Source organism: Dermacentor andersoni, chromosome 10, assembly GCF_023375885.2.
Source record: "Dermacentor andersoni chromosome 10, qqDerAnde1_hic_scaffold, whole genome shotgun sequence".
Taxonomy (NCBI): Eukaryota; Metazoa; Arthropoda; class Arachnida; order Ixodida; family Ixodidae; genus Dermacentor; species Dermacentor andersoni.
Window position 1 is genome coordinate 101964796 of NC_092823.1, and position 26277 is coordinate 101991072.

At 44.4% G+C, this 26277-nt stretch overlaps 1 protein-coding gene across 2 annotated transcripts in view; it reads left to right on the forward strand.

Moving 5' to 3' along the window:
* LOC126544544 (uncharacterized) overlaps positions 1 to 26277 on the forward strand; it is a 41853-nt gene that overhangs the window by 13062 nt on the left and 2514 nt on the right. The window contains exons 7-13 of one of the 2 annotated variants that reach the window (XM_050191889.3): positions 1003 to 1320; positions 3408 to 4337; positions 6546 to 7490; positions 10203 to 11156; positions 11797 to 12732; positions 15979 to 16911; positions 23875 to 24882. In XM_050191889.3, coding sequence (XP_050047846.1) covers positions 1003 to 1320; positions 3408 to 4337; positions 6546 to 7490; positions 10203 to 11156; positions 11797 to 12732; positions 15979 to 16911; positions 23875 to 24882 — 6024 coding nt within the window. Of the gene's footprint in view, positions 1 to 1002; positions 1321 to 3407; positions 4338 to 6545; positions 7491 to 10202; positions 11157 to 11796; positions 12733 to 15978; positions 16912 to 18053; positions 19210 to 23874; positions 24883 to 26277 lie in introns of those variants that run through there. The other variant, XM_050191890.3, reaches the window with a different exon arrangement.

Sequence of the window (26277 nt, forward strand, 5' to 3'; positions counted from 1 at the left end):
TCACTAATGAAATGCATAAGTGTAAAGGGCAACAGTAGCTTAATTTTACACTCAATGTGCTGTAGGTTTAACTAGACCATATTTGTTTAAGGGAGTATTGCAAAGGTACTGGCATGTGTAGTCGCAATGCTTGTTAAAAAATACTTAACAGAACACGCTGAGGAACGATTAGAAAAACATTGAGGTTTGGGCAGTGGTAAAGTCCAAATTCAGCTGTTAGTGATAATATCATTGTTCCATTCGTCAACACTCTTGATTAGTTGAAATAAGATTATTCTATTGAGGTGGTTACATCATCGGACCAATAATTGTACATATTTATACAAAGTTTAGAAATTTCCAGGAATGCAAAAATGCACAACTCTTTATTGTTTTTCATTAGAATGTCCAGGTCGCCGCTTTTAGGTATCAGAATAATTGAAATGGGTGAGATGGTACCATTTAGTAGTCATGCTTTCGGCTCGTAACGAAATAAACGCACAATTGTACGGAAGGAGTGATGCGTACTTAAATATTGCGCTATTGTCGTCTAGTACTTTCCTTTCGTCATATGTTTCTTCCGCAACGCAAAGAATGAATTTCATGTTACAGGTGAGGGCTTGCTTGAATGTTTGCATAAATGTCGAACCCTTCAAAACAAAGACAAGTGATTTAGCGGATAGCGCGTACCGACATGCTTACATGTCCTCGTAACGACGACATTGCAAAGGCGAGCTACTAATTTGTCACTTACAATTGGTCTAGAAACATGCGCAAATGTCCAACCTACCTGCTGTTATAAGAAATTTATTAAATTTCAACGAGGCAGCGGTAGATAATTCAGTGACGATGTGTCGCGTTAGAGACAGCCGGCAGCCGTCTTTCTCGTGCGCTAATAAATAAGCGCCAATAATGACTCTCCTTGTTATCGTAGGGATATAACTGCACGTTAAGAACTGTACCGTTTTGATTATTGTTGGAACGATTAGTGGTTGATCAGGAAGTTCCACGTAACCTTTGCAGATCCCAGCAGACCCATCGAACTCAAAGTGGTAAGAACAAAGGCGACGGCGGTAGACGTCTCTTGGAAGGCGCCGCTTGATCCGGCTGGTCCATTGGCCGGATTCCGCGTGCGCATATGCCCTGAGCTTGGAACATGCCCCGCCATTGGACTCATCAGCCGCCACAAGACGCTCAACAAGAACACAACGAACCACTCATTCTACGGCCTGGAACCGTATGCGAAGTACCAGGTGCAAGTCAGGGCCTTCAACAGCCTTCCGGACGGAAAGACAGCTGAGGGGGACGTGGCTGCCCTTGCTGTGTCCACGACACCAAGTGGTGAGTACAGTTGTGATATTCTGAACGGAGGTCGTTTCTTTTACGCAACCTTTCAGAGCAATACCTAACAAAAATAGGAAGTTATTCCGCTGGCATAAACACCGAATTTGTATACCGAAGTAGATATAAAAAGAAAATCCCAGGTCAACTAACCACTTCTTACGAGTTGGGAATGCGAAACCGTTAATGTCCAATTGAACGCCGCTGAGTTGTCCTTCAAGTTATGAACCCGTCGCGGGCAAGTCAGACCACTGAGATGCTTGGCCAAAGTCCTCTAGATAGCATTCGTTCCGTGACGTCATGCTACCTTGGCCAACTGGCACAGAATCTAATGAGGACGCGGCCGAGTAAGCCGCGGTGATTGTGACGTCACCGTTTTCGACACGGCGGGCTTGGCAGTGCGATTTCGCCCAAGTAGCATGATATCATAAAGCGGAGCGTACATGCCTGCTATCTAGGAGGCACTGGTTTAGCCTAGTGGGTACGTCACTCGGTTTCTGAACGTGGGCTAATAGGTCCGATACTCACTACCACCACAGTTTTAGAGCGCAGCTCCTAGGCGTCCGTTCCTGCGTTGACAGTCAGTGTGCGTCGGCGTAACCGAGCGAAGGAGCACCGCGAAAGATGAAAGCGAACGCAGAGCGCAGCGGGAGATTAAAGCAGAGTACGCGAGGAGGAAAGCTGAGGATGAGGCCACAATGAAAGCATGAGGTGGAACGCGGAGAAGGAGAGCATGGCGAAAGGGCAAAGAGAAAAGCAGAGTGCCGCAGGAGATTACGAGGTGGCCCATAGTAATTGTGATCGGTTTGCATGCGCAACATGAATTGTGTAGTATTTCTATCTGAAAGCCACGTGAGCCCTTGCGATTACTCTGGAATCATCGACGAGTCATGTATCGAAGCCTACGCGCTTGACCCGCAGATCAGATTTTCCATGATTGCCGACTCTGCTCGCCGCTATCGTTGCGTTTGAGTGTTAATTGTTTCGCAACGCTTCTCTCCGTTTGCAACGGGCTGCATGAGAGAGATTGCCCGCGTCAGCCAATGTATCGCGAAAACACGCATAGAGCTGCGCTCAAATTTCGCATTAGTGTGTATCGTAATAGTCGGTGATTTGTTCACAGCGGAACTGTCTATGGCCAGGGAAAACCGTTTGTTAGCGAGCAGAAACCATGCCTTCACAAGGCGAGCGAGTGAGCGCAAAACCAAGAGTGAAGGCACGAAAAAAACACGAAGGGAAAGAGAACGACCGTTTCTTTGTCATAGAAGCGCTCTTTTAGCGGCCACGTGTGTCGGAAAACACGTCTCTGTGACGTAGTTGGTTTCGACGTGGAACAACAAAGGGACGGAGAATACTCTCGCGTCGAATCGCATGCTTAGCGGCCACAAAGGGAAAGAAAAAATTAACGCGCCATGATGATTGAAGCGGGATTCATGAAGCAGGTATAGGGAAGCTCTTGTGTTCAGTGGTCTATAATCATGGAGTATATATACATAGCTATTAGTATTTCTAATGCTGGGAAAGCGAGAACTTGATTTGTGCACCCATAATTCATTATCTTAAGCTATACGTGCCTAATACACTGGAAATAGATAAGGCTATAAGAGTACGGTTTTGTGCGTATTTATTGTCAGTAATCACTTTTATGTGCCCTAGAGGTTATTAAAAAATATTGAGTATTCGTAGAACGATAAACACCAACAAAAGAAGCACGCGGGTGCTTCTTCTGTACAGCACCATATTTATTTGAAGGATGCCACTACGTTGATAGCGCCGCTGGTGGGCATATTCAGTATACAGAAATCGAATATCGAAAAAAAAACAGTTTGGCCATGATGGAACGTTCGGTCATATCTTGCGTAATGCTTTCTTGCATACATATTCTTCTATATTCTACTGTTTGCGTTCTCTCCCCTTATGCCTTGCCCGTGAAGGGCTATCATATAAGTTATTCTTCTTACTAAATGCCTTATACATATATTGTGTGCTGAGTGGGGCAGTAGTGGTAACTACATGTACTTACAAGATGTTATGGAATCTAAAACTGCTTAAAGGATACACTATTCTTGTCATTTCTTTTTCGGCAGAACCAAGCGAGCCAACAAGCCTGGCCGTCAAAACAATCAGCAGCACAGTTCTTTTAGTCACGTGGCAGCCTCCAAGTCACAAGAATGGGCCAATTAAGGGCTACAACGTCAGCTGGTGGAAGAGTGAAGGCGCTTCAACACACGACGTGGAGGACCTGTCCACTGGCCAGAGTAACTTTGTCGCGGGCGAAGCGACATCCCTGAGGATATCGAACCTTCTCCCATACACCACGTATGCCGTTCGAGTCGCGAGAGTGAACGTGGACGGCAACACGACGTTGGAAGGGGCTGCGGCGCACGCCGAAGGTATCACCGATCCCGAACCATGTCCGCCACCCACCGACGTCACAGTCGTGGCGGTGGAGATCAATGCCACAACGTCCAAGCTTACCTTCAGCTGGTCTCCTCCGAACGCCACCGTGAATCCGCCCGTGGAAGGATATCAGATTCACGTGTGCCGCGTGGAGAACGCATCTACCTGCTGGGACGCCAACACGACAGCGGAGCAACGGTCCTACGCGATAGAAGCGGTGCCGAACTTCGAGGACTACATTGTCGCTGTGAACGCTTACGTACTGAATCATGGTCGTGTGGTTGTGGGTGAATCAGCCACCACTAGCGCGAGCACGGCTGCTCCGAAGATACCTGCCGTCACAAACATCAACGCAACAGCAGTCAACTCGACATCCATATATGTCGAGTGGAAACCGGTGGCCTCAGTCAATGAACTATCAATACTGTACAATGTCACTCTAGTGAGCCTAAACGGGGCGGAAGTGAGCCAGGTGTTTGTTAGCGATCCCACAGCGGCGTTCGCAGGGCTTCAAGCATGGACAAGCTATAGCGTTCAGGTCTCGGCATGCGTGGCGCGGGGATCGAAGCGCCAGTGTGGAACCGCCAGGGCTGCTGACGCTCGGACGTCGCCGTCAGGTCAGTCGACTACTGGTGTGCCGTCTACTGCATTGGCCACGTAATAACGGGGATCACAGAGAAGGCAGATGGCATTTAGAACCATTGCAATATATAGAAGAACACTCGAATTCCCGTCTAGTTATTATTGCGTTTTATTCCGCAGTCGAAGAAGTATAGCTGGGAATATTTGATAGCCATTGTTTCCCGAATCCATTTTAACCACTGCGTAGGAAATAGTGGAACGCTGATTTCTTAATATTTCTCGACAGAAGAACAGCAAGAACGTTCTGAAAGAAGGGTCTATATCGTGTAAACAGAAGGGAGCTACAGGGGATTTAATTCTGAATTCAATTTTACTCCCAAGAAAGCACAATGTACATGGTTGCACATCTTTGCCATATAGCTTCGGACCTGTGTTAAAGCAAAAGAGCAACTATATAATACGTATAGTCAACTAAAATCGCCCAATCCAGAAAGATAGAGCTTCGTGCGAGAAAAAAATATATATTGTGGGAACGTTGCGTAGATGCACATAAATTATATGCGTATATTTCCTCAAGCATTCTAATCCTACAGAGTGAGCAGATCGTGCCAGTAGTATGCCTTCGCACATAATGGCCTAGATTATTTCATGTTGAGCACGTTGCCAACAGTAATTTACAGGAGGAGATACGCAATCTTGGTCGTAAAGTGACGTCAAGTTCAACACTGAATGTTGTAACATTTGTTAATGCAACATGTCTGGTAGAGCCGCATAGCGACGTAGGTAGATATCAACGAGCTGAGAAAAATTGCACTCACTGCCAAGCGCAGAACCTTCTCATGTCATGTTGTCGTTGGGATGCATTTATTGGAGTGCATGCGAGTTTGTGTTCAAAAACATACCTGATAGCGAATTCTCTGAAACTTTTTTCTTACATAAACGTTTAATACGTCTAATTGTCTCGGGCGACATTTCGCTGTCCCTACAAAAAATTGCAAGCGTGTTTCTCTAATGAAATATCTCTTAAACACTACTAATACGAGTGGACAGAGACAAATGCACGAGAACACTATTCATTGCCTAAGCAGACGAAGATACCAAGTCTATGTTCAAATCTATATATTTTTATACATGCTACGTATGCGTCTTCATGAGCCTACGGCCCGAACCATTAACAGAAAAATAAACTTCATACTGTTGTACCATTAGGTGTATTGTGTTTCTTTGCTGCAGCCAAGTATGAACGATGATGCAATGCAAGACGAAAGGATACCCAGTGCAGCGCAAGATTATTTGCTTATTATAATTCTGTCACTACTGAGACTTTGATGTACATTTTCAATGCCTTGCATCAGCTGGGCCAGAAGTCGCTTCCAGCTTTCATTATTCCAACAGCTTCCTCCCCTCCTCCCCTAGCACTCACGCTTATATGCTGAATAATCAGATGGCGAAACTTTGACGGACGGCAAGAAACCTGTCAGCAGAAGAAACCAATACTGCTGAGAGTTTCGCCTTCACCCAATGCAAAAACAGCTGAAGAATCTTTGCAGATAGGGAAGTAACATCACACCCTGCACTTCAGGTGCAGGAAGACGCAGCTGCTGCATGCATTGCAAGCTGGTAGTTACGACGGCCCAAACTTAACCAAGCAATCTTCAGTGCATGTTAACTTTCCCGATAATAGATAATACAAGGCTCCCCGAGACAGCACAGTGGTCACCATTGATTTTAAAGGTGAGCAAATGCTTTCGAATGTGAATTGCCCAACTTCTGCTTTTTTGCGAGTTAACACACACTGATGATCATTGTGTGCCTCAGGATTACATGGTAGCACGTGTTATGAATATCTGTCTGCTGGGTAACTATTTTTAGGTTTTCGCAACATAAGATCTTTCATTAGAGTAAGTTGGTTATCAATCAATAGAAATCGCATGATATATTATTGTAAAAGATCGCTTAATACCATTACATATTTGTGATCATACGTGCAGTATATGCTACTATGCACCTTGGATTCAATATGTATCTCAATATATCGCATTATGTGAATGCGGGAATGTACTGAAAAAAGATACGCATGAATTGCTTATATATTCGCATAAAGCAAGCCGATGACGAAGCCGAAGTAAAGTTCACAATATCGCGAACATCATATATAACTGCAGAGTTTTAATAGAGGCTATCTTACACTGCCAGCTGTATAAAACCTATTTTATCATTTATTCTTGCTCCTTATGTTGCAGGATCGAGCAAGCCAACAACGGTCCGGACTAGTACGAACAGCACAGCCATACACGTAACGTGGGAAGAACCTTTACACCCCAATGGACCGCTACTGGGGTACGACGTTGCGTGGTGGTTAAACAACGCTACACAGAACGAGAGCGACGACTCAGCTCAAATACATAAAAGAACCGTCTTTCTGGAAGGTGCCGTTTTTTCGCACATCATAACCGAGTTGAAATCGGCGGCCACCTATGTGATCGAAATACGCCGAGTTAACGGAGAGAACTCCACCTTGAAAGGCGCTGCAGCCCGAGTTGAAGCTTCAACCGCTCCTGACACATATTCGAAACCGGAGGATGCTAACTTTACCATTCAGAAAATAAACGCAACACATTTTGCCATTAACATAACATGGAACCCGCCGCACTCATCGGCAAAAGGCGCTGAACTGGAAAGGTATGAAGTCTTCGTCCAACGCATCGAAGAAGGCAAGCCTTCAGTCGTCTTCACGGCCAACCCTGTCACCACTGAATATATCTTCGAGGTGGCCAATATGAACCCGTTCGTTGAGTACGTAGTTCAGATCAGAACGTACGCGAGGTTCGGAAACACCGTAGTCAAAGGTGAAGCTGCGGAAGTGCGCGTCACTGCTGACGCCAGATTTCTTCTTGTCGTGTCTGACGTCGAAGTGAACAGCTCGGCCAATGGTGTGGCAGTGGTGAGCTGGAAGTCGAGCTTGGGAGTCGATGTCGCATCCAGCAACGCAACGTACGAGGTTAGGCTGATTTCCACAGAAACCGGAGAGGAAATCGAAGGCACCGTCGTGAGCTCCCTTCAAGCAACTTTCACAGGTCTGAAGCTTCGCACCAACTACACGGCGCGGGTGAAGGCCTGCGACGTGAGGGGTCACGTTCGCAAGTGCGGCGATGTGAGCGAGGCGAGGTTCCGGACACCGAAAGAAGGTTAGTCTATCTTACGTGACAAATACAGTATTTATCACAAATCTGTTCTCCAGAAATTCGCGAGTTGACGAAAGTTTTATGAGGAATGAAAGCGAAAAAACGTCATGCACCTCGGAGTGGCACGAAGTCAACAGAGAACCACATGCAAATTTCTCAGAAAGAAGCTTGGCAGTTGAAGAAAAATGTGTTCTTCTTTCGGGGATCAAACCCAGAACTGATGGAAAGGGACTTCCATACTATGGCTTAGTGCTGCTATATCGCGAATGGCGATTTTTCATTTCCATATTTCATGGTGTATTTATTTCTAATCGTAATGGCATATCGCGTTCTGCCCAGCCCAATATAGAGCAAATATATTATTACTCCAGTGAAGTTTTAGCAAAGCGAATGTGCTTCACTTCTGAGACGGAATCTAAATTTCTGGAATACGCGGTATTATCAACTTTCACATTTCCTCATTTCTTGCCATTGTGTTTAAGGATGACAGAGCGGAATATTACACTGGTCATAAACTATAGCAATTGCTTTACCGTGAACCTTAATTTTCTTTCTCTTGTCCCAATAGAAGACAAAACAACCTGTACTGATGTACTATCCGAAGGAACTAAAGAGTTCACTTGAGCACCAACTAAGAATTTGAGTGCAGTGACACTTGTTAAGCGGCTCTCAAGAAGTATATCTTGTCGCGGTTCTCTTTTACGGTGTGTTTATAAACAGAACGCTGATAACAGAATGTTTTCAGGAGAGCAGTCTTGCAGACAAAAGAACCTGAACGTAACTTCCGTCAACGCCAATCAAATCAGAAATGCTTCCAAGCAGCTGCTGCACATTCACCCCACCCATGCAGCGAAATTGACGCGTTTACTTCAAATAGGAAAACCCGGTCGTCGTTTCCCCCAGGGCCGTGTTTCTTTTCTTTCTTTATATATATTTGATCCTTTCTTGACACAGAACATTTCACTATTAGAAAGTTCATTTTTATATGCACTATACTGGATGTAATACGGGCCAGGCACGTTCGACATCTTCAGCTCACGCTGCTGCCAATGGTTTTCAGTGACAACGATTGTGACGGTTTAACAGGCAAGCACCCGAAAGAAGAGAGCCTGTTGCGACCACCTCAAGTTTTCAGCTGCAACTAAGTGTAAACTTTACGCGTTGCCAAGCTCTCAGTGAAAAGAAAGGATTGTTTTCTGAATATCGCGCTGCTCGCTAAATATTTAAAGGAGTACGTTGGTTAAGGATAAGCCCCCATTGGAAAAAAAGTTACACAAACGTTTTTTGAAGACCCATAGGTAAAACGTCGTCACTCATGCATATATTCGGGCGTTGATATCGTGAGCGGCCATCTCAAGGCTGCTAGCATAAGTCACTATTTCAAGGGCCAGTGTCTCTGTTTTGCACCGATCAATTTAAAATTATTTTTGCGAAAATCTACGCAAAACTTTCGTCATTGCGTTTGGTTGCACATGGCAACAGCTGCGGCAAGAATTCGCAATATAAATTTCGAACAGACTTGTGTGGGCGTGAGAAAAATTGCGAGTCCCACCTTATTATTATCTGTTTTAAAATTGTTTTTTCTTACTTGGTACAAATTGTCCACACAAACTGCAATAGATAATGTTATTTCATGATAGTAATAAGGAGTTTGAATGAAGCTTTTAATGAGGCAAATAGGGACAGAAATTATTACTATAACACGGAGGTTAACCACAATGTATCAAGAGTCGCTATTCAGTTCTAGGGTTATGAAAGCAGGTATAAAGGGCGAGGAAACAATAAAGGAGGAAAGAAGGAACAATCTCGAACTCTGAGTGCGAGTGCTGTTACACTCTCTATCGACTGCTGTGCAACAGGTTTCCAAGAACGAAACTTTTTTCACTCAAAGAAACTTTAACCACGCCCAAGCCGACATTGACCTTTGCACTTCAATGAGCAAAGCTTGATCTTCGAGCTTCTGGAGACGATTTTCTTAAGTTAGTTTTGTAAAATAAAATTAGGAAACAATGAAGTGATCGAGTCTAATGTACCAGATGAACGTTTTAGCCTATGGTAGACGCCACAGTAAGAGCAAGTCTCTAATTTTGGTCACGTGGCACTAATTAACCTGCACATTAACTTCAATAATAAATCGGTTCTTGATGCATTATCAAATAATGCGATCCTAGTGGTCGGCACATGGAACCATGACTTCGTGTCCAGCAGCAGACCACTGTTCCACCATGACCACTATAGCCGGTGTTCCTGAATTATTGCGCAGGACTCAACCAGATTTGTAGGTGCCGTATTAGCTGAAGTCTCAAACCATTAGCACATATAAGGTGATTGTTCGCGAACAAGAACATCAGAAATAAATGATAAGCACATGATTTCGTTTTGTGCTCCTTGTCAGTAAAAAGTTAAGCAATATGTACTAATCACCGAACAAAAGCTCCAAAAAAAAGCAACTTCAGTCCTTGAGTAAGTAACTGGGCGAAAAGATCAGTCCCCGCTCCGGTTTACAATGCTACTGCTGTAGGCTTGGCGCTCTGGAACTCAAGGACATTGTCACACTGAGCACTCAACATTAATGGTAGTTTCACGCAGACCTCCTAAGCAACTGTATAACACGTCCACTCACACAAGTGGTTGCTTTACGCCTTCTAGTGCCTAAACAAAGATGAGCATCACTGAAAAAAGAATTGTAACTGCTACAAAATTGTATTGTTTCAGATATCACGCCCCGGCCAACAGACTTCACTGTCGTTGCTGTGAACTCGACGGCTCTGAAGGTTACATGGCAGATGCCAGAGCTTTCTCACGGAGTGGACGTCACTGAATACCGCATTTTGTGGTGGCCTTCCATCGCAAACGATACATCTGCGTCCGCTGAGAATGGGCACACCGGAATTCATGTTGCAAACTGGAACGAAAGCACATTTATCATCAGCGGCCTCGAAGCCTACAAGAACTACGATGTCGAAATAGTCGTTTTCTACGTAGAAGGCACCATGATCAAGAACGTATCTCTCATCTCGAGAAGTAAAACAGCACCAAAAGCATTTGCGCCACCTGTCAGAGTGACCTTCGACATTTCCGGCGGCCTTGACAACTTGACGCGCGTAAACATCGCCTGGCAACCACCAACCCACCTGACAGGACCTTCAATAGAAGGTTACTATGTCGACGTATGTCCCATTGTCACATCCAGCAAGTCGCAGCATGGTGTTGTTTGCAAGAGGCACAACACGACATCCACAACTTTCGTCGCAGTGCTTGAAGGCTTGAACAAGTTTGAAGCGTACACGGTGTTCGTAAGTGCCTACGCCATACACCAAGGTGTTGTGATCATCGGAAACCCGAAAGAAACGTTCGTCACCATAGATCCCACGCCCCAGCTCAAGGTTGAAGGCCTCAAATTTGAAGCGGTTGGTAACGATAGTTTGCGGATATCATGGACTGGAGTTGACCTATCGGCTTCAAGATGGAGCGCTGTTTACACAGTCAAGGCTATTCGGAAAAGCACAGGCGACCAAGTTTTTGAAAAAGAGGTCACTAGCACAGAAGTAATTTTCCCGCAACTCAACGAAGAGGAGTATACAATACACGTGGAGGCATGCATTGTAAGAGGTGGTGTGAAGCACTGTGGAAAACCGAATGCAGCTAGCGTCCAGCCATCTGGCGTTGGTAAGTCAAGAATGATAAGCAGGTCACAATCGGGGTACTTGCTGTGGATACGGAAAAAAAATTAAATTCGTATTTTTATGCTAGAACAAGAGCTCCAGGAGCGCCAAATAGTTCTTGTTTTTCGTGAATTCCTTAGAGCGTCCCTTTAAATTTATTGATCATTATGACAGGCGGGAATGGCTGATGACCACGGATTTATCTCCCTGAAATGCAATAAAGCCTCATAATCGTGGAGCATTCTGGAAATTATTTGATGATCACCTCTCCAAGTGCACGCATATATAAGCAGTCTCTACGGCTCCCATGTTCATTTACTAATGACCATGAGTTAATTAGTAGCAGTTCTGCGGGTTTCTGCATAACAACTACGTCAATCAGTTGTTCATATTTTAAATTTTAGCTGATGTGGCTTGTGTTTCTAAGGCAGTTATTTAGGCACTACAAAGGCGACATTTCTAGTCGTCAAATTTGACGTCATATGTTTTTGGACCAAACAATTACGGCCAACTTGAGCGCATCAAAAAAGCCTGAATATATTTAATTTCGAGTACTGTGATTGTTGGTCTCTATGGCACAAACGTCAGAATCTGCTGCCTTCGTTGTAATTTTTTGTTTTCTTTGCTTCCTTTTGCTTTTACAGTACAGGACGAGCAGCTAGTGAAGATTGAGACGGTCAACAGTTCGGCCGTTGCAATAATTCTGAGCCACCAAGCGCAAATGGAAACTTCTCTGGCCGGAGTTAGGATTTCTTGGTCAACGCCCAAACGCTTTCCGAATGACACGCTGCCTGGAAAAAGAAACACAGTGTTTCTGCCCATTAACACAACCAGCTTCGTCATCACTGATCTAGGTTCTTTCGAGATTTACAATATCGAGGTTGCAAAAGTTTTTATCGATGGAACCTCACAATGGGAAACAGTTGTCGCTAAGAGCGAAGCGGTCACTGACCCAAAGCCGCTGCCAAAACCGACGGAAGTGGCCTACCAATCCAGCTCCTCTGGCAACACATCTTCACTCATAGTCAACTGGAACGCACCGAACATCTCTTCTGGCCCTTCAATTGAAGGATACATTGTGTCAATCTGTCCTCGTGAAGAAATACTGAAAAAAACAGGCGGCTGTCAGACGTTCAATACGTCTGAGTCGTCGCTCCTAATTGAGGTCTCGGGGCTCAGAAGCTTCAGTGAGTATGTGGTCGAGATAACGGCGTATGCGACCAGCAATGGCCGGGTGATCAAAGGAAACATAGTGAGGATTGTTGCAGAGACAAGTCCGCCACCAATACCAGCAATTGAAAGTCCAGTTTTGTCAAAAGCATTTGAAGGAACAACCGTCAACATATCCTGGATGCCCCCTCCGGCACTTACAGATTATGATGTGGTTTACGAAGTTGTGCTGACAGAAGAAGCTTCTGGACTTATTCTCTTTAAAGGAGAACTGAACACTTCAGAAACGACCCTCCAAAATCTTGAGACTTCTACAGATTACACTGTTTCCATCACCGTATGCCTCGTGAGTGGGGCTCGAAGAAAGTGTGGAAATTCCAGTGCCACTTTATTCAAGACGGCTTCGAAAGGTGAGTTCCAACATTGAGATAAAAATAATTATAGGCATATGCAGCTCAAGTTAATCAGTAATTTGCTTTATTATCAATCTCTATACGTTTTTTTTCTACATTTCTACAGCTCGAAGTTATAGCTGGATACACCAAATGAGCTCGAAGCTCATTCCAAGTTAAGAAATAAGCCCGTTCCGTATTTATAGCGTCCTATAGTCTGAAATTCTTGTAGCGAACATTCTTCCCACTTTTATATATATACAAAAAGTTATCAAGCATGTAATGCTCTATAAGCTTTCGTATACTCCCATTGCATGAAGGAATCGTAGAAGTAGAGATCATTTCTCCTCCCCTGACTGCCTTGCATATTCACGCAGCACTCTGACTGAAATCTGGGTCCTTTCTTGTTTCTTTAATAATGTTTTTTGAAGGCAATCTGTTCGCGATGACACAATGAGTGCAGGGCTTGTATTCATCCTTCGCTAGGAAGTTTTGGAATTATGCTACAAGTTCTCGTGATCACCCAACTTGCTCTCTGCTTCAGAACTAGATTATCTGCGAGTGTACGGAAATTTACACTGTCTTGCGTTAGTATTACATCCAAGCCTAGAGATTCAATCACTTCCTTTATCCCTTATCTACGTTTCACTAGTAATCATTGGAGTTGGGAGTCGCCACATTGCTCAGTGGATAAGGCCTTCTGCCTCCGAGCACCCGCCCTCGGCTGCAAATTTCGGTCCCGCTAAACGCATATACGCTCATGTATCGTGATTTATTGCCCCATCGCTACGGAGTTCCTAATTACCGACGGGTTGCGTGATGAGATTGAATACCATGAAAGAATTCCTTCTGTTTCACTGATACGCTAGCTTAAAAACGTTTACACGACGCATATGATTTAATTCGCTCCTAGTCCAACAATGGCCCCGTGTATATAACCTAACCTATTACACGCAACCTTGTAACCCTTACTTTATAGTCGGGGGGTAAAAAAAGTTCGCAGTTTCGCCAGAACGACGAAACAGTGACAGTGACAGCAAGGGTGAGCGCCGTGCTTGAACTGCTTGGACAGTGTCCTAATATACGCAGGTGCGAGCATGCGCAGGCGCATCAAAACTTCTGGCACCCTTAAAACCTTGACCACGCCGTGTATGGCATGATGCCGTCGCCAAGGTGCCACTGCGGTGCCTTTACTGAGCGGTGTCATTAAAATTGCATCACATTCAAATAGTAAGCACTAACTTGTTGCACATCTTAACACCTTTAGAAGATTAAAGGTAAGAAGCATTCGCTGTGACTAAAATGTACAATCAGATTTTTGTGAGCAGCTGTTCTCAAAAATTCTGAGGACTAATTTTGTAAAGAACACGAAGAAAGAAGCATTTTGGGAGGGGAATCCGGCTGCGACAACGTGTGCCGATGGCGTAATAGCTAGCGATAGCGTTACGGTGTGGTGAGGAGGAAATGCCGTTTTCGTCGCCGCACGACAGATGACGCTGCAGGCGTGTTCCCATCTTTTACATGCTATCCTATGTAGCTGACGCACAAAAATTGCAATATTGTCCTATATGTTGTCATTCTTCCGAGGTTTCAGTCATTAAAGAAACAGAAGTGACTGACATTTAAGTAACAGTATTTGCTTAGTACTGCTCAAGTTAGACGCCGCGTTGTCTTTAAAACGAGCTAACAACAGTATGCCTGAGCAGACAATGTCTTTTGGCCCCACCAATGCACACGCTCACATTCGGTGTACGTTCGTGTATGCATGCGTGTGTTGGTGACCTTGTGAAGCAACGTGAGGATCATTTAGGGTATGAGTTGCTCCGCTAAAGCAACTGACGTGATTTTCTTCGTGGTTTGTAGGGTTTCTGTCTCTCTTGTTCTCGATGGCTTCCGCATTGAGCCGGCGGCGCCAGTTTCTCAGACATGTTCGCGCGCGTTCCACGTTTATACAAAGGCGAGTGCTATTCATCCTTGCCATTTGAGAACGTGGCGAAAATGTCTCGTGCTTAACTGCTACAGAGGCTACATAACTTTCGAAGAAAACGTAATTAACATGAGGGTTCATAGCAAGGTACAATCGCAAGTGTGGGCTCGTGCAATACCGAGGAAAGATCGAGAGCTGACGCATCGCGACCAAGTTCGCGAGATGGATTTCTCGGAGTGACAGTGAAGGATGACGAAGTCCTAGAGAACCGAAATGGCCTCTTTTGCTGCTAAACGTCATGCCGTCATTATTTTCGGACTGTCCCAGCTACTTGTATTCTGCTCGCGAAAAAAAACGGAAATCAATTGAATGCAACGTGAAAAACATCAAGAATGCTAAGGCGGATACTTTAGTGGGTCGAGATACCAGTAAGCGCGCTGCATGCGACGCTGAGCAAGATGAGGTGGGGCATAATGCTGTCCCGCACTTTTGTCACGAGTCCGCAGACTTGTTTGTGTCACTGTTTCAAAGTTTCGAAATTACTCCCGAACTTTTGTAGTGGCGGATGGTCCCAGGTTGCCTTGAACTAGGGAGCCTCTACGGTGACCGCGCGGTGGCATCCTGTAGTGCTCCGCGAGCTAACTTAGACCGACAGAGGGCGAATGGGTGCCGTGGCCTCCACCGTGACTTCATTGGGACGCCGCAGCGAGTGCTGTTTCACCTACTGAAAAATTATCGGTCCGTGGTCAAGAGCATAGGACATGTCCTGAACAACTACGGCGGTAGAATAGCACAGCTACTCCCATGTATAGAGGGCATATATAAAGATATAAAATTTATATAGTTGACTATATGCAGAACAATACACTGGCGGCAACGGCAACAATTTCGTTTAGAGTATTCACATAATTCCTTTCGCAATAAAAGTTGCAATTTTTCGTATCACCAAGTTTACATGTTTAGTACCGATGAAGATGGAGCCTCAGCTGATAATACAACCTATAGCCAATGCCTCACCCCACGATTGACTCCGTGTTTCGAACGGCTCTGCTTGTCGGTGTTACGAAAACTTGCCATTCCCATGGGCTTATCGAATTTGTGTTGAGGACCCCTGAAGGGTCTGTGGACTACAGTGGGCTACTGCACCGCGCTACCCAAGCTTGTGCGAGGATCTGAAAGTGAACTAGGGTACAAGGACTTTCAACTAGAATTTAGGTGGGAGGATGTTTATCGGAACTTATAGCACTTTATTATTCATTTTAGGTATCAATTATTACCACTACCATTGTGGAATCATTTTTGTTCTTGCTCTCTGACCATTTAATTATTCATTTCAGATGTCCCCAAGGAACCAATTCACCTGCACATCAAAGCCATCAACAGCTCTGCTCTTGTCATCACATGGCCCTTGCCGTTGACAAATGCAACACCCTTCGAGAGCTACCGGCTTACTTGGTGGAAAGAGCAGGAAGCAATTACAGAAGAAGCGTCGGTGCACAACGAGTCCTTGCCGGCAGATTCGACGAGGTTCGTCATTGATAATTTAGAAGCTAACAGTACCTACCACGTAAACGTCTCAAGAATATACCAAGGCAATGAGATGGACAGAACAGACTCTGAGCAGATATCGGCGAGTACGCAGCCAGACCCTTACGTGAAACCGAACGGTTTACACGTCGAGTACAATACTAACTCTTCTGAGGTGACTGTCACGTGGGAGGGCTTTCCAGTGCGGCTTGAGAACTCGCCCGTGCGCCAGTATGTTGTGAAACTGTGCTTGGTAAATGTCGTAAACCCAGATCAAGAACATCCGAACTGCGAACGCAAAGAAATATCCGCAGGCGTAGAGAAAGCAGTCTTCACCGGAATAAGCAGCCTCGCTGATTACCGAGTTGAAGTAAGAGCTATAGTAAGCCGAGGCGACAACACGACTGACGAAGGAGAACCAGCTGTTGAATATTTCGACACTCCAGCGCCTCCTGTGCCTGATCTACGACACAAGCTTCGCGCCGACCTCAACGCTACACGCGTGACACTCCACTGGAGTGAGCCGGCGGGAGTTAATGACTACGAAATTCTCTACTACGTCAATATCTCCAGCGCTTCAACGAAGTCTGAGATGGAAAGGACAACCAATCTGACGGAGCTGACATTCGACGGCTTGGAGCCGAGCACGAACTATTCTGCGGACGTTGCTACGTGCCTCGTCGGAAGACAGCGGCGGCACTGTGCAGGCAACACCACCATCGAGTTCAAGACTCTCCCAATCGGTAAGTGGTCTGCATTTGTAAAGAACGAAACCATGTGTTCTCAAGACTGACATTCGCATGCTGGCAGCTCAGAAGAATATTTAGCGATATAGGCGTAAAATTTTGTTCAGTGAACTACCTTTCTGATTTAATTTGTTTTCATTTCACCTATCCCTGAATAATCGATACTTTAAGTACTGTACATCAAATTACGGATAAAAATGATCTAACCACATCAGAATTAGTTGTTTGTTGAAAAAGTATTCATGTGGCATCTAAATGCATAAAATAAGATCCGTTCACGCAAAAGTAAGAAAGTGAGTATCCTACCGCTAAAAGATCTCTGACAAATGATCAGATTTGAAGGCGGAAGAGCATTCAAATTAAACGCAAGCGAACGTATTCGTTGTGTATTGATCCATCTTTGAGTGCATGTGACAATATCTCGAGTAACGTGAACTAACAATATTTTAGTACGATTTGCGGACAGAACGCAAATAACCAAGGCACTCTACCACCTTTTTCAAATTCTACGCGCTGACTAAGCCCCACTAAGAGCTCGTAGAGTGCGAGAACTTCTGGAACGAGCCACGAGGGCACTCTTAAGGAGCAGTCATACAGAAATGACAAAAACGTTATCAGGCTTCTTGGTAATGCACTACGACTTCATTCTACTAGACTTTAATTTCGCTTCGTTTGTGGCAACTACGAAGGCCTTTAACTGCGGAGAATATCTCTGATACCACGTAAAATACAATTTGGAAAAGTATGTACAGAATGTTAACGTTCTCACGGATATCTGCTGGTGTTATGGTATGATCAATGCTATAGCTACTCATTCTAGTATAAGGCAAAATAGCTAGCTTTTTTTCCTTTGCAAAGAATATGATTCCTTATAGCACGATCAACAAATTCCGACGCAGTCATCGTCGCACTGACAATATCATTAACACTGTCTTCACTTTCCCACATATCTGTTCCCGGAAAACATATTATTATTATTTATTATTATTATTATTCAGAAACCTCACAGGCCCCAGTAGGAGTATTGTGTGAGGGGTGATTACACAATATATATATTCATAGGCATTACTAGATGAAGAATTTGCATGAGCTTGCCACTTTTTTTTATCTGGCTTTTTCCCACCACCTCGCCACAACAGACACAAGGGACTACACGCCTGAAGTCTCAGTGAAAGCCCTTAATGCCAGCGCCCTTGAGGTTAGATGGCTACGGCGTAGCATCGATGCAAGGACACCGGAGGAATATACCGTCTCCTGGAGACCAAAGCGGGACACCCTCGCCAGTGAAGTCAAAGCCAGAGACGTCTCATTTGCCCCAGAGGAGCACGGACGGGAGGTTGTCATCACCGATCTTGAACCCTACACGGCATACACCGTTTATGTGGTTTCCTTGACTGAAGCCCGTCAAGACCGCTCTGTTATAGTGCAAACTACTGGCGAAGGAACCACAAATCCACTGCCCAGCAGCGCACCTGCGCATGTGACACTAGATGTTCTCGCAGCAAGTGACACCTCAGCAAAGGCTTTGGTAACATGGAAACCTCCCAGTGATGCGGGTGGTGCACCGGTAACCGGATATTTAGTGGTTTTGTGCCCCCTGAACGATGCTTCAGCTGTTTCTGTTTCCAGTTCAAAACCAGCTTGCCAAAGCCGGAAGACGACATCGGATGTGAAAGAAAGTATATTCTTGCTGCCTGCGTCGGCAAGAAAAGATTACGTGGTGGAAGTTAGAGCGTTTGTTGAGCACGATTGCCATACCATTGAAGGACAGGTGGCGATAGCTATAGCTCACGCGAAGTGAACTCAACTTTTCTTAATGATAACGCGAGCTGTTATGGAAAAAAATCGCAATGCATAGGCAAATGGAATTGCTAAATATTTCAAATCAAGAAGCTTTAGCACACATGGGAGACAACAGCAAAACAACAGGAGTACGCGGAGATTACATAGGTCCTGCAGGTGTAACATACGTCAATCATGGGCTTATCCTAATCGACATACATTGTAACGGGAGCATCTAGCATTTGCATAGTTCGCATAGAAAGCTTCTTAGAGACCCCAAAGATAGCCTATATAGGAAATTAACTGCAAGAGTGCTCAACTGGGGGCTGGTTGGGCCATTCTTAGAAGGCAATCGCACAGCCCTTCAGACAGGTCGAAGTAATGACTACAGACAACGCACAACTACCTGCCGACAACAGTGACCTGAGATTATTTTTGTCGTTTGTTGCCTGCGCAGATCCTCGTTAGTGTATGTATTGCCTTTCAAATGCAATAAACACTGCTTGTTAGTCAGCGACGTGTTTGTCGACTTTATTTCGTCCTACGTTAAGCACTGTTCGATAAGCTGCTATATGCGAACGCTGTGCCTACTCTTTTGATACCAAAGCCGGATAACGTTGTGAATATAGGAAAACCTGAAGGCGCTATGGCAGTCGCAAGTACGCCTCAAGATTCCTGGAATTACGAAGTCCCGTCATTCAACTGACCCTACGACAGATAACGCTGTTCATTCTGAACGAGGAGCATGGACAACGAGCACACATTTACACCATTATATCGGTCTCTGTCGAACGCTCATGCCGGCCTTAGAAGTCACAATCAAGTTCCAAGTGTACCACATGACAACGCCTATGGCCGTTGAACTTGCCCTACGTGATGATGTTAATTACATAGTGCAAGCACCACCTGGAATGTGCGTGCGTAGTTCGTTCTTGCGATTGCAAAGCAGCCCTTCAGAATAACCTTGTTGGTGATGCCGCCCACTCAGCCCACAAGAAAACCCAGACAGTTCCCACACCTTTGTGAAGAGCAGAAGTGGCGAGAGGTCTTTGTTTGGTCACACGAGAACGTAAACTTCGTGGAGCACCTCCAGTGTCTCGAACTGTCATAGCTGTAGACTTTGCCCTTCGTTGCAGCTGCAAATTCCATCCCACTTCTCCCGCCATGATGCAACTTTACTGTGGTGCATATGGATAGCGGTGGCTTTTATGAAAACCGACTCATTCCTTGTTGGAATGTCAGACACACCCATCTCTGACTCCTGCAGCTGTGAAGAGACGATAGAACACGTCATTTTGTCATCGCCTTAACATCGAACGCGCTATTCTTCGGAGTTTGTTGAACCGACAAGATCACAAAGAATTTTCAGAGACTAAGATCCTTGAACCATCGCCCCACGCGCCGCACACTTGGAAGGCGAAGCGGGCATTGTTACAGTTTGTGAAATCGACTGGTCTCATTGACCTATTGTAGGCCTGGTGGACAGCCGTACCTGTTTTTGCTTCCAGTGCCTTCTTCCTACCCTCGATTTACTTTCGTTTCATCCTTCAGCCTCGTTGCCCCTACGTAGGGTAGCAAGCCGGACACGTGCATGGCTTTACGTTCCTGCCTTGGTTTTCTTCTTCCTCCTCTTCCTCCTTCAGCAATTTAAAATGTTCTTGATTCGTCTTCAGTATTCTTTACTTGTGCTATCACCCCTGCGAATTATTAATGTCGAAACGAAAATTGGTACTAATAAATTTATTAGTCGCATTATTTATTTTCAACCGCACAAAACTGCCATGGCCTCGTATTTCATTATTTAATGATCTTCGCGGCATTCATGGTGTTCGTGTATAGCTCCCCGCACCATAAAACAGGCTGGAAGAGTGGACTCTCATCTACGTTTTTACCTGTATTCGATCAGTTATTCACAGCTTCGTGGCTGAAGCTAATGATATGCGGTTTTTTACACCCTCTAAGTGGCCGCAATAAATCCGAAAGTATGTTCAGAGCATGACATCTTTTATTGTAGATCTGCATAACATCTTATTTCTTTGCGGATACAATTTATATTTTACATAGGGGCAGCAAATGTCCTATAATGTCTGCAAATACACGAAATATAGAACGAGGAGGCTTTGGCGGAAGCTTCCCTCCATCTAACTTCTTTCACTGTCATTCTGTATCATAAATACCGTCGTAGTCGGCGGCAATCAAGTCATAGAATGTATCTATAGCACTAAAAACACTGCCATCACTCTTAGTAATTTCATGCAGAAGGAAATCATCCTTCGAGCATGACCACTGGATTAAGTGACAGCTGCGCTTTCATGACGGGCGCGGCAGTACACAATTGGCTACCGCTATTCTTAATGTGTTTACCAGACGAACGTAGACCAACAACTTTGGCCCTCTAGCGGCCAAAGAGGGAACTCGACAGAACGTCGAAATGGGTTGAATCTGCTAGGCCCGCCGCTGGCACACACAGAGAGAGCCCAAACACATGGGCGAGACAGACTCGTTGTTGTCACTTATTTAAAAAAATAATTGTAACAGAGTTATACTCGTGCATGGCCCTGAAAGGTGTAAACAGTCACATGATATTCCATCTTGGCATTCCTTACCTGTAAGTGAAACGCACTATTTATGGAGTAAGGAACGTCGCCTGAAAGGAATTGAAGCCTGTATTGCTTTCGAAGGGAGTGCTGACACAACAAATAAACGCGTTTGATTTTCCGCTTAAGAATTTGTCAGCTTAGTAAAGCGCACGTTCTTCTTTATGGGATGCGTGAGAGAAATAATTGCACGGAAATATGCACGTTGAGGTAGAAAACAATTTTTCGTGTTCAAAATAAATTGAGGTGTGTGAAATTGGTGGAGGTTTAATGCGTCTTACCTGTTGTTTCAAAGTAGGAAAAAAAAAACCTGGAAATCTTTCATGTTCTCCGGCATGCGGAACTTGCGCCGAAGAACAGCTCCTGCTGCAGTGATAGATGAAAAGACGTTATGTGCAATACCAGTGCCTCGTTTGATACTATTGTGCCTTCCTAAAAGTTTGGAAGTTCATTACTGTTGTAGACAACAGTGCTGCATACGTACTGTCCTGGGTAAGAACGAAATCAGATTTATCATTCATTACAAATGTATTTTTGTTCGGCGGTATAACGTATTACAGAAGTTATACACATACGCCTGTCTAACAATCTTGTCCTTCTGCCAGTATTGGGCTTATCTCAGTGTTATAATAAATTCCTAAAAGAAAGCGCGCACGTTCTAGAGGAGTGTCGTAGAATTAAATTCATTTAATTTACTATGACACTAGCATTCATCTTAATTAAAAACCTTCGAGAGCTCAATCGCTACTTTTCTTATGTTTTTCATATCGCTTTGCGACAGGGAAATGTTGCTTTCTATAAAAAGACTCCGTTAAACATTTGTCTTATTTTTATGGTCTGACGCATCAGCCCTTTATAGACGTTAATTCCATCCCCTATTACGAGCGTATAAGTGGTCAACTTAAATTTACGCCTTGCAAGGTCCTTTGAAATGTTGTGAACGCGAAAAATGGTCTGAATGCCATGTAAGTGAGCAATTGAGGGTAAACTAGTTTTGCAATACGGATATTTTTCAGTCTCCGGTGGCGTTTTCCTCGAAGCGAGGCAACGAAGCACCAGCTAGCTTCTACAACGCATACGCCACTAGATCAAAAACCACCAGGCAGGACCTCGGACAGAAACAAATCGAAAGGTCAAAGAAGTAAAAGATCATGCGCGTGTGTCTTCAACTGACTTTTTGATCTGACCAGGACTGTATTTTGGCTTCGTCTGCGACTAAAAACGAAGGTGCAGAAGCTGGCAGGAATGATTAACCCAGGGCAGCTCGATGTAGACAACTAAAATTGTGTTACGAATATAGATTGGAAAACGCGTTAAAGCACGCAACATGATTTTAAGAATGGTATCACTCCGAGATGTAAGCTTTATATGTAGGTATCATTTGACTGAAAACGTATGGCGAGGTGTTTATCTGGCATTCCAAAGCAGCCTCTCGATACGGCCTGAAGACATTCTGGTTATGCGGTCTCCGTAGCTCTCTATACACCTGCATCCTCGTACTGATACAGAAGATAGACACCCAACAAACTCGCAATGAGCCTCAAAATGGCACACGCGACCGATATTTTGTAAGCTACAGGGCTGGTGTTTTGCTTGAGGTGCTGTGGCTACCGAAGGCTGGTCGCCTGTTGGATAGGGTCGTCGCTTTTGCTAAGTGACTACGGCAACAGCTGGACTAGCAGTTGTGAACAGCCTCCTCATCAGAAAAGCCATGTGGTGAGCAAGAAGCTCTTCCAGTGATGTAGATTTCCACAGGCCGTTTATGTTGTTGTGTGTGTGTTTAATGTTGTGTAATGTGTGTAGTTTCATTGTCCCTGGAATATACCTGACTATGAATAAGCAGTCATGAACTAGAAACCGAGAAATGTAGGTGGACACTCATTGGGCTGAAATATTCCACCCTATGTGAGAAACACAGTACATGCTAAAGCCTTTTTCAGTTCGAGAAAATTTCACATGCTTCAAGTTATCGCGCGTAAGCCGGTCAGTTCACTTACAGTAAAGATTGATAAATGTGCGTTTACCAAACTTATGCATGTATTTAGCTTATTTATTCATTTGGCTTATAAATTGGTTCACCGACAAAACTAGGATGGTGGAATTATACGCAGGCAGCAGTAAAAAATGTTTAAAACTTCCTTAACAACCTTAATAAATGTACCTGCAAGGATCTGCTCGGAGTTTTATCAATGTATACTTTTAATGAGCGCCTGAAGAATACGATTCGTTAAAGTAATTTATGCTCTCAGAAGCGAGAAGAAAAAGGCAAGTACGTACTAGAATATGTCAGACTAAAGGCAACACAAAGGCATTTCTAATGGTATATTTTATCTGAATTGAGAAATATTCTTAATAGTAATGAAAATTGTATGTTTGGAAAAATCATGTTACATGGCTAGGCATGCATAATGCAAACAATATTAGCTCTGAGCTAGGATGACTGTTTCTGCCAGCGGCGTTTTAATTGACTTTGATATAAGATTTGTCAGGTGTTTAAAGAACAACAGGAACAACTAATCGAAAGAAGAAACTGCTTTTAGTAATTAGCTGAAGCTTCTTTCTTTCCTATTTTTTTTTTTAGGATTTCAGGGAGACGTCACCAACCTTACTGCTGAAGCCGTCAGTGGTACATCGCTTCGAATTTCTTGGGACGCTCCAGTCGCATCCGAATCTCTGAAAGGTTATCGGGTATCCTGGTGGCTGCATCATCACAACCAGACTCGCAGGGTAGACGACAACATATTCACAGTGTCTTTACACAGCACGAGCAAACTTATCGACCGTCTGCAGCCCTACACAACCTACGTGGTTGAAGTCATTGCAGATTACGAGGCCAGCAACGTAATGTGGCACGGCAAGCCGCTACTCCAGTCGGCGACAACCAAACCCGATGGGCTTCCCGCCGTGGCTAATGTCGACATTGGAACGACCAACAGGAACATGTCGTCTTCCGACGTAGTCATCTCCTGGACTACCACTAACATACAGAATTCCAGCGCTGAGGTGATGTTCCGCGTCATTCTTTGCATAGAGTCTAACGCAGGCTCCCAAAACTGCTTTGACAAGTCGGTAAACGCTCCAATATCGAAGGTAATGTTCGCAGGAGTTAAGAATTTTGCCGCTCTTGTAGCCAAAGTCCAGCCGCTCGTCAAGACAGAAAATAAACTGTACGAAGGAAAACTAGTCAAGACCACTGGAGTGAGCTGGACACCCGAGATTTTGGACTTGAGCGAGCTGACCGTTGCGGATATAACCGAAAACTCCGCGCATGTCTCGTGGTTGAAAGCGCAAGATTTTGACGAAGTAAGTGGGGCGTACTACAGGGTGGTTCTGAGCGTTGAGCCCTCGCAGAACGTTGTAGGAAATACTACAATTTTAGGTACTGACTCGTACACGCCTATGAATGGAAACGTTAGCCAGCAGGAAATAATTATTGTGCGGAACATTACGACAGCTGACACAGAGATAGAGTTGGGAAATCTGAAAGCGTGGAGGCACTATACTGTCACAGTGACTCCAACAGTCGTCGGCGAAGGGAAAGTCTTCGTGGGAGAAGGGAAGAGGAAGGACTTCGAAACTCTCGTCGGCGGTAAGTCCTATGCTCTTTTCCTCCATCTTAAGACACGTCAAGACAGCGTTAGCAGTAGAAACTAATCAACTTGAGTCTGGTGCTGGCTTTGTAGTACGGTAACACTTTGCTGGTACACTATGCTGAGGTTGAAGTATTTTATTGCTCATGTATTTCGTACGTTTGTGCGAAGTGTACCAGTACCGTCCTAACACTTTGGAAATGACTGGATTTGTTCGCTGCTCAAGCAACATTTCACTATTCCTTAAATCAAAGTAAGTCGGTGTGCTGTGTTGACACATGCCTTATGCCTAGCTACGCTAGAAACACAAATTTGCGCTTTCCGACGAAATCAATACGCCAATGTAAGAGAAACGAGACTTCGAGCTCTTCAAATTAGGAGAGACATCTTAAGTGAAATTAGGGCCAACGTTGAGAATTATTAAAAAGAAATACTGTGAGTAAGGTAATTTACTTTGTATCATTGCGTTTTCGCAACGCGCTAGGGCAGAATATTTGAAATTACTTATTGCACGTTTGCAATGCTGCCCGGTATTGAAGAGTTACCACAGAAAGCAAGAAATTCAGTTTCTGACAATAATTTTATACTCTACTCATGAAGGAAGGCGAACATTAGTTAAAAAGCTAGTCATAAAATTGCAAAGCCTAACTTTGCTTATTGGATTTATTCAGCAGCAAGTTCTGTCTTTGATGCTTGAATGGTAACCCTTGGTAACGACTGTATTAGTCAGCATTTACTTAACTCCACTGTTGCTTCAGATAAAATACGAACCGTTATAAAAAACACTTTTGCAGCAGGCGCAGAACAGATTAATGGGATGGCTTTTTGTCATTGCTTATCACACTCTCTGTGTTGCGGTAATTTGCTGACAACAATGTATTTCATTATAGTAGGTGAAGGTTTTTTTTTTTACGACCAATCAAGCTCGCCTATTGCAGTTTGAGTATTTGAAGGGGCACAGACACGAAATAATGTTTAATGTAAACTCTTTTCACAGACTATTTACTCTATTCTAGCATCAGGGAAGTGCCTGCATTTCCACAGTTTAGGGAAACTACACTTAGGCTTGAGTGCCGCAACAGATGCCGGCAATGAAGTTTACTGTCGTTTCTGATCATTTCATGGTGAATTGTCGTTTATTTTTTAACACATTACCAACTACCAGCAGAGTGAGACATTGTGAGCTCGCTTCACGCACACAGTAATCATTCTTTTACATGGTTGCCCACAGCGGGGTTTAGGGAGCGGTCGTTTTTTTTCATAAAAACAAAAGTATATAGTCTTTGCAAGAAAACCTCGAAAACGCTGCGCGCCACAGTAACTGCTAGTCATTCATGCCTGCCCATTCGCTTATGCCAACTTTCGCCTCTCTGATATCCACACTCTTCACGGCA